The sequence below is a fragment of the Toxorhynchites rutilus genome, chromosome 2 (genome assembly GCF_029784135.1).
Source record: "Toxorhynchites rutilus septentrionalis strain SRP chromosome 2, ASM2978413v1, whole genome shotgun sequence".
Classification (NCBI taxonomy): Eukaryota; Metazoa; Arthropoda; class Insecta; order Diptera; family Culicidae; genus Toxorhynchites; species Toxorhynchites rutilus.
Window position 1 is genome coordinate 38,698,422 of NC_073745.1, and position 9,050 is coordinate 38,707,471.

The 9,050-nt window shown below is 37.0% G+C and overlaps 1 protein-coding gene across 1 annotated transcript; it reads right to left on the bottom strand.

The window, feature by feature from the left end:
- Positions 1–61: 61 nt before the first annotated feature.
- On the bottom strand, positions 62–1,629 carry LOC129770197 (dipeptidase 1-like). The gene is made up of 4 exons (XM_055772883.1): positions 1,577–1,629; positions 1,351–1,510; positions 524–1,287; positions 62–464 (listed from the first exon to the last, which is right to left on the bottom strand). The coding sequence occupies exons 1-4, from the start codon at positions 1,593–1,595 to the stop codon at positions 106–108; spliced, it is 1,302 nt and encodes a 433-aa protein (XP_055628858.1). The 5' UTR covers positions 1,596–1,629; the 3' UTR covers positions 62–105.
- Between the last annotated feature and the right edge of the window lie 7,421 nt (positions 1,630–9,050).

A 9,050-nucleotide genomic window follows, 5' to 3' on the forward strand; every position in this document is an offset into this window, starting at 1 on the left:
GAATTTCGGTTGACAATTTGGGTTCCGAAGAAGTATCGAATGATTGTAGATCGACTAACAATTTATTCGTTTTGAATTCATAATGGCTGATTAGAATTAAGATTTTTATTCTTTATGCACATTCATATCACTCATACAGGGTTGATCCGCTACACCTGCCCTCTCGAATTCCGCATATGGTATAATGTCCTCGTACGGGGGCACATCGATCATTTGATCTCGAACTTGTTCAATAACTTTGAAGACTCTCAGCAAGTTCAGTCCAGCCAGCTGGCGCAGCTCGCTCCTCGTCCAAGGAGTGAATGGTTCACCTGACCTCAGCTTTCCCGCTGCCAATGCATCGAATAGTTCCGGGTACTTGGAAACATCTTCCATTCCTTCAGGAGTGTCAGCAACTCCATCGTAGTCTCCACCGATTCCAATGTGATTCGGACCGGTAATAGATTTGATGTGATTTAAGTGCTCTGCGATAAATATATCAGATTCTCTATGGATTTGAATCATTCCACAAACAAATACTCACTAACAACATCGTCAATGCTTTTGCCACCGACAAACGCAGGATAGAAATTAACCATAACAATCCCACCATTTTCGACCATCTTCGCTAGCACGTCATCATGAACGTTCCGGTGGTGTTGATAAACCGCATATGATGATGAGTGACTGAAAATAACCGGAGCCTTACTGTATTCGATGGCATCCTTCATAACCCCGTAGCTAACGTGGGAAATGTCCACCATCATCCCCAAACGATTCATCTCCCATAACACATTACGACCCCAGGTCGACAAATTATTCATCGTGGCATCCTTCATTTCATCTATCGGTGAGGCGTCCGCCCAGGGAAGATTACACGAGTGAGTTAAAGTCATGTAGCGAACGCCTAGCTCGTAGAACATTCGCAACACCGCAAGGCGCGAGTCAATCGAATGACCACCTTCCACTACAAGCAAAGAAGCTATCTTTTTCTCATGGAACGCATCCATGATTCCGTCCGATGTAGTTACATACTTGAGGTCATTGGGGTACCTAGCAATAATTCTTTTAGCCACATCGATTTGTTCCATGGTTCGCGCAACGGCGTCTCGGTATTGGGTCTCGGCACACCGAATGTAGGCCACCCAGAACTGAGCCCCAAGTTTTCCCTGACGCATTCGTGGTAGGTCCGTGTGGCTGGTGTTTGTGTGACCCCAAACAGGGTGCAGTTTAAGGTTCGAGTCCAGGTCGAAGTTTGTCAGCAGATTTCGCTCCAGTTTGTAGATGTTGAAGGGCAGATCGTTGTGTCTGGCAAGCAGTCAGAGTTTTTATTGAGTCACAAAAACAAACCTAATGAAATTATTTACTAACCCATCGATCAGTGGCACCTCATCGAGTACATCTCGGCCAGCGAACATTTCAGCATCGTTCAAAATTTCACTGCCGAAGGATATCACTAGCATGGTTATCACTAGGGCGCTGACAAAAACTACAGCAGCTGCTATGAGCACTAGTCCCACCTTTCTTTTGTCTAAAGTTTTGATGAATCCAATAAATTTATTAATATTATTTTTTCAAAAATCCGCGAAGCACTCACCAAATGGAAGAATGGCCATATTTCACTGCTCAGTTGAAAGCTACTGACGCATGTGTTCAGTTAAATTTCCAAGAGAACATGATAGCGATAGCGCGTCTTATAGATTAGTAGATATACGGGCAATAGATAAAGCTCATTAAAAGTTTATAGATCTTCGCGCTATGAGAATAGCTATTTTTCTGTCTCGTCGCGCTTCACAATCATTTATATACAGTATTTTTTACTAAGTAAGTAATTTTCACAATATAAACATAGTAAAGCGATCTTTTCTGTAAAAATTTTCCTTTAATTAACCGTGATTCTAAAGTTATTGAAGGTTTTGATTTTTATGGATATCTTCTATAGGTTTTTTTTCATTTTTATCATATTTATATATTAGATTCTAAAGTGTTCGATAAAAATTGCAAACCCAAAATTTCATCGTTTTTTCATCGGTTTTCATCGGATTCTGTTGAAAGTTCCAGGAAATAATAGATTATTTCTTAGTGATGATTTGTTTTAATTATTTTATTCAATTTGCTCTCACTCCGAATGCATGTACTTTTCTTCAATTCCACCCATCGAATTTTGCACATCAAGTCACTTTTTTAACAGCATCTATGCAATCTTTCTTCTACATTTGCTTACGATGTATTGTATTTCTCTAGCACAATTTTTGACGTAGGACTACACCCAACAGGAATTAAGGGGGGGGGGAGGCGGTGTTAAAACGAAAATCGAAACACTGAACATGTTAGAATTAATGAGAGATTTCGCTTAAAAATGCATCAATTGATTTAAAATTTCTCTACGTATCTCTGTTAAATGTCAAGCATTATCTAAACGAGTTGGTTCAATATCCAGATTTTCAGTGTTACGTAATTTGTGAACGACGCCTTACAGTTATAACGGTAAGGCGTCGTTCACAAATTACGTAACGCTGAATACTGTTGTCCTAATACACACAGTGATGCGATATTATTCGGTTGAGATACCGTATCACAATAATATTGCTGGTAGAACAAAATATAACCGCTTAGAGCAAGAATTTTTCATATTTTTTTCGGGGAGTTCTTGTGTGAATTCAGGATTGTTTTGGGTTAATTGGTGGCTTTTTGCGATCGATCATTCAATTTTTGTGAATTGATTTGTTCTCGTGTTAAAAGTGGCGTCAAAGTACAGCGAATTCTAATCTGGATGTGGATGAGGTATTTTACAGATGTGGAAGTTATTTTTTTTAAACTGAAGGTGAAAATTTGTTCTGGATTTTCGGATTTTCTTTTACTGTTCTATGTGAGATGCTGAATAGTATAAGTTTTGCCGCTCTAGACAGCGAGCAAACAAAAGTACATGTTGATACTAAGGTTGGGATTGGTTTGAATCACATTCCGCAAATCACCTGTCGAATCAGAAATTTTTGGTTTTTTGGTATTAGTTTTTTTTATATTTAATAAACATGCAGTCGAAAGCATTCCAGATTTTATCTGTCAAAATGTTGAGTACTTTATGAAACTTGGCAAGATGAAAACAATATACAAGCAAACCTTTTTTTGCGCGAAGAATAGGGACCGCACAAAAAAAATCGCGCAAAACTTCACCAGTAGCTCCGAGAAATCGTGCTCGCTGCACAATCTGAATTTTTTTCGTGCGGTGGATAGGGACCGCATAAGAAAAGTTTCCCCAAGAAAATAACTCAGATACAAGCCGTTCAAAACTGAAAAAACTAAATGGACGATAATTTCGTCAAATATGCTTCTTTTCATATACCTCACAAAAAAAATCGCAAAAGAATAGAAAATCGCCCAAAAAATAAGTTTGCACAAAAAAAGATCGCACAAAAAAGGTTTGCCTGTACTTTCTACTAGTTTTATCCACAATTTATTTTTTTACTGACACGGTTAAAAAGACACGATCAAACCTGTGTGTGTAATTTTTATCGAATGCACCTTTTAGAATACATAATTAAGATAACCATGTGAATTGAATTCATGGATTATTAAACGCAATTATTCCAGTCAATAAAAATGAAAGCATGTATGCATTATTATGTGGCAGTAAAAGTGACGCTACATTGAAAGCGCCCGCAGCCGCGGAAACTGTATCTCTTGCTGGAAACGTTCTACGAACCTAAATAAATCGGATACTGGTTTGATTGGCGCTTGTTGCCGGCATCGATAAGTGCAAACACGTGTTCTGAATTCTTTGCCAGCGTTTGACATTTGTTTGACACGTTCATTGTTTGTTATTTAATTGCCTCGTGTTATGCATCAATTTGCTCATGTTATGCATCAATTTGCTCATGTTATGCATGTTTGTTATGAAAGAACTGTAATTGTTTCTGGAAACTAATTACGCGCATCATTTTATTCTTCTAGGTCTGCTTCTTAGGAAGAAATTCGGAGGAAAATATGACCAGATATTTTTCTCGACCCCACGATTAAGTCCTTTTGTATAACCCGGAACTACAACCACAACTTCGCTAATCAAGAAAAACTTTGTTAACTTCATTGAAAGAAATGTTTCAATTCCGCCCCATATTTGTTCAAATCACTATCGAGAATTATTTTATGTGTTGTGATTATCTGGAGATTTTGAATACGCATATAGCTGTTGCGATCGCATACCAAGAATTTTAGAGAACCTTATAAAGATATAGCAAAATTTACAGGACAAAAAATCTTCCAAACTACAGAATAGTGATGTCAACCGGTTCTTTTTGAAGAAGTGGGCAATATTAAGGCAGTATTTTAGTCTAGAAATAAAAAAATCGAAAATTTTTTCCATCATATTTTTGTAGTTTAGACATTTAAGAATATACCCTAGAAAGAAATTACCGAAAATCCTATTATTTACCGAGTTAGAGCCATTTTAGTGATGCGGTACCCATCTACTACGGCCATAACAATGAAACTCAAATGCGTTTTTCTCGAAACTAGTTTTTTCAAACTGGCGTACACGATATCTCAAGTTCTACTGAACCGATTCATGTCGAATTTATATGGATACAATCTGCAGGCATCGCATGAATCCAAAAAATGATATTTTTGAAATTTTACTATTTTTGAAAAATCGGAAAACTTAAGAAAAAACGTTTTAAACCGCATTTTTTTATTCAAACAGCTGCCATTTTGTCAGAAAAGATGTTTTTGACCTGTCCGAGGTTCATGCGATAACGGCATCTATACTGATTCATAATCTGTTCGATTTTTTTGTTTCAGATAACCAGAAGAGCTGAAATCATGTACGCCATGACACAACTTTTTTTTGAACCTTCTCACTTCATCAGCTCTTAACTATTCTAGTTATGAATATTTTTCCCCGTTCAATTTTTGTTTTATTATTGAAAGATAGATGAACAAATAATGAATAGCAAAAATATTCTTTGTTATATTTTTATGGAACTCGAACAAACGTCCAAAATTCGTGTCTCTACACTAGGATACCCCCTTAATGCAGGAACACGATGAACGAGCTACATGGAGGGGAAAGATCGAAACAGACGTAAGATTAAGGGTGATCATAATATGCAGTCTTTGGACGTAGTCATGGAGGAAATAAATTATATGTTGTCTCGGAGCTATTGACTAAATTGAATAGCTTTACGGCATTGTTATCTAAGATTTTCAAAACACATAGAAACTTCAAGCACCCCCTGTTGAATAGTAGACAGGTGAATCGTCTTGAAGAGATTTTTTGTAACTCTCGAAAATACAGACACTAGAGTTTTACATATTACAGTGCGCATTGTCTGGATCGGGCTGTTCAGTTTTCTTAGATAGTTGTAATGGTTCACTTTTTGGAGGAACTCGTTCGGGCCCAAACTTGCTTGCACCCTAAAACCCAACTTGCTTCGCCGTTGGTCAGCTGATTTGTGTTATTTGGGTCTCAACTATACTCTTCCTAGTACAGATAAAGCTTTCCTTGGTAAATGGAACATATGGTAAATTACATATCACCATTTCGACGATGGAGTACTTATTAGTTTCCACTGTTCAGTGGAAAAAAAAAACAGAAAGCTCAATTTGTCCGATGTTTCTTGATGCAAGCAGTAGATCGTGTGTGAGCGACGAGAGCCAGGGTCACAGCCACTTGATGACATGATTCTTATACTAGACTAGCTGACCCGGCAAACTTCGTCTCGCCCAAAATTTATTTTTCGTTATCACATCCACAATTTCTTATTAAGCGCACGTTAATGGGTCCAATCGCAAAAATGTTCATTGATTGATCTTTTAATCTACCCTTTAAAATTACCTTTTACTATAAAATTATTTTCAGACACAATTCTATTTGGAGTTATACAGAAATTTGTGTTTCATTCGTATGACAGGCCCCCCCCCCTTAGAGAGGGGGAGAAGTGTTTATCCACCATAGAAACATTTTTTGCACCCTAAAACCTTCACATGCTAACTTCTGTTTGCTTGATTAGTTCTAGAGTTATGTAGATATTTATGCTTCATTAGTTTGGAAGCCCCCCCTTTGAGAGTGGGGAGGAGTATCTAAACATCATAGAAACATTTATTGCACCCTAAAACCTTCACATGCCAATTTTGGTTTCTTTGCTTGATTAATTCCCGAGTAATGCAGAAATTCGTGTTTCATTTGTATGGCAGCCCCCCCTTAGAGAGGGGGTAGGAGTGTCTTACGACCATAGAAACATTTATTGCACCCTAGAATCTTTACATGCCAACTTTGGTTTTGTTTGTTTGATTAATTTCCGAGTAATGCAGAAATTTGTGTTTTAAAGGTATGGCAGCCCCCCGTAGAGAGGGGGGAGAGGTTTCGAACAATCATAAGAACCTTCCCCGACCCCAAAAACCCCTACAAACCAATTTTCATGTCGATCGGTTCAGTAGTTTCCGAGTTCATAAGAATCAGACAGACAGACAGACATCACTCCATTTATATATATATATATATATATATATATATATATATATATATATATATATATATATATATATATATATATATATATAAAAAAAATAGCCAAAATAGTTTTTTTGTTATCAATACCTTCAAACATTCACGTTTTCTTACTATGAGCAAGTAAGTTCATGGGTCCAATCGCAGAACTGTTCATTGATTGATCTTCTATTCGACCCCGTTGAATTTACCTTTTACTATAAAATTCCTAGTATTTCTAACAAAACTCAACATTATAATATCAGACTATTTTCAGACACAATTCTTGTTCAAGATTTTTCAACCATTTGCAAATAACATGTTTCTCCGTTGTATGGAATGAATGTTTTATACAGAAAATATGATAGAATAAAGACAGCTTTAAATCGAACAATTCCTTCCTCGAGTTCTGCTCTTATCAACACATCGGGCGATCCTTTTTGACGTGGGACTACGTCTAACCGGAATATATGGGGGGTAAAATGAAAACATAAACACTGAACATGCAGGAAAAAATGCAAGATTTCGAATGCTTATAACTCGAACATTTTCTACTGAATCGGAAAGATGTTTGCATCAATTGATAGGGAATATTTCTACGCATCTATCGCAATTAATAAAGTGTTATTTTTCATTACGAAAATAATTCAATAACTGTAAAATGTTAAGCGTTATCTAAACGCCCTTACTGCCTCGTTTTGATTGCCCGCTTTACGGTTTCCCCAACACAGACTTCAAAACCAAGCAGCCTTGGGGAAATCGGAATTGCAAATACATGAAAGTAGGGGGACTTTTGTTCTCTCCGAAATGTGTTCCCTAACACAGACTTTAAAACCAAGCATCATTGGCGAAACCGACATTGCAAATACATGAAAGTAGGGGGAGCTTTTGTTCCCACCGAAATGTGTTTCCCTAACACAGACTTCAAATCCATGGAGCGAGGGGAAGTTGGCATTGCAAATACAGGCAAGTCGAGGGCATTTTTGTTCCGACTAAAATATGTTTCCTCAACACAGGCTTCAAAACCAAGGTGTATATGAAAATTGGGATTGCAAATTCATGCAGGTCGGGAGTATTTTTGTTCCGACTGAAATCCTATAAAGACTTCTAAACCAAGGTGTCTGGGGAAATCGGCATTGAAAATACATGCAAACTGCGAGTACTTTTGTACTCGCTTACCTTTGTGCAGACTAGAATGCGTTTCACTAACACGGTCTTCTAAACTTAGGTACCTGGTAAGATCGTGCAGACACTAGAGACATTGCATTTGTTCAAATTTTTTCTTACAACGCAAATATATTGAATTCAATTGAATTCGGAAATTGTTTCATTCAATCAAAAATTTAATCAATACAAACAAATGATTACTAAGCTAAGGTAGTCCCACGTCAACCTTGCGGTAATATAATAGATATAACCCACCAATTTTTTTTTTGGTATAGATCGTCTTCTATATAAGAGTGCGTTTCATCACATTAAAATCCATTTCCAGTTTCGAATATAGATCAATTTCGCTAGCGCAAACATCAAATGGACTAACAGCACTTGTCACTATGTAACTGTAGAAAATATGGGAATTTAATTTTCAGATTTTCCCTTTTTCCTTCAGAGTTTTCCGAAAATTTTCAATTGTCATGTTTGGTTGAAATATTTTTGGTTGAAATATGTGTAATATTTTTATGGGACCCCCTCTCCATTCCAGAGGAGGGCGGGGTGTTATAGCATTATAGAAACATTTCTCATACCCAAAAACCCTCACATCCCAAGCTCCATTTGCCTGATTAGTTAGAGTTAGAGTGATATATATATATATATATATATATATATATATATATATATATATATTTTTTTTTATCCAAAACATATGTTTTCATTAAGGCTCATATGGCGTCAACCTGACGGGGTCGGGAGTTTAACATTTCGACAATGTTTGCCTTATAACTATGTTGGTAATATGTAACCGATTACTCGCGGTTGGCTTGGATTCTCACTTTCTTCGTGATGTTTATACATGGTCTTGCCGAATTTAGCCTTGATGTCGTTTGACAACTGAACTGAGGCACTTCCCCCACGGATTTTAACAAATAATTTCGATTTGATAACTGAGTTCACAGTTTCTTTAGTGAGATGATTCCAAACTTTTGTTTTGTTCGTATTATATCTACTATATTTGACACCCCCTTTCTAAGGAGGAGCTGCCACACAAATGAAACACAAATTTCTGCACAACTCGAGAATTAATCAAGCAAATGGACCCAAATTTTGCATGTGGAGGTTTTTGGGTGCAATAAATGTTTTTACGGTGATTAGACACTCTACCCTCTCTCTAAGGGGGAGCTGCCATACAAATGAAAGACAAACTTCTGTATAACTCGAAAACTAATCAAGCAAATGGAGCCGAATTTGGCATGCGAAGGTTTTTGGGGGTGAGAAACATTTCTAAGGTGGTTCAACACTCCTTGCACCTTGGGGGTGGGGGGGAGTGTTGCTGACATAGAAATGAAACACAAATTTCAAAATGCATTACTCGAGAAATAATCAAGCAAATGGAACCAAATTTGACATACATAGGTTTTAGGGAGCAATGAAT

Bases quoted from the DNA above. Each gene is read 5' to 3' on its own strand.
- LOC129770197 (XM_055772883.1), bottom strand. The intron at 1,288-1,350 runs GTTAGTAAATAA...ACTGCTTGCCAG, and splicing joins GAGGTGCCACTGATCGATGG to ACACAACGATCTGCCCTTCA. The intron at 465-523 runs GTGAGTATTTGT...TATTTATCGCAG, and splicing joins AAGCATTGACGATGTTGTTA to AGCACTTAAATCACATCAAA.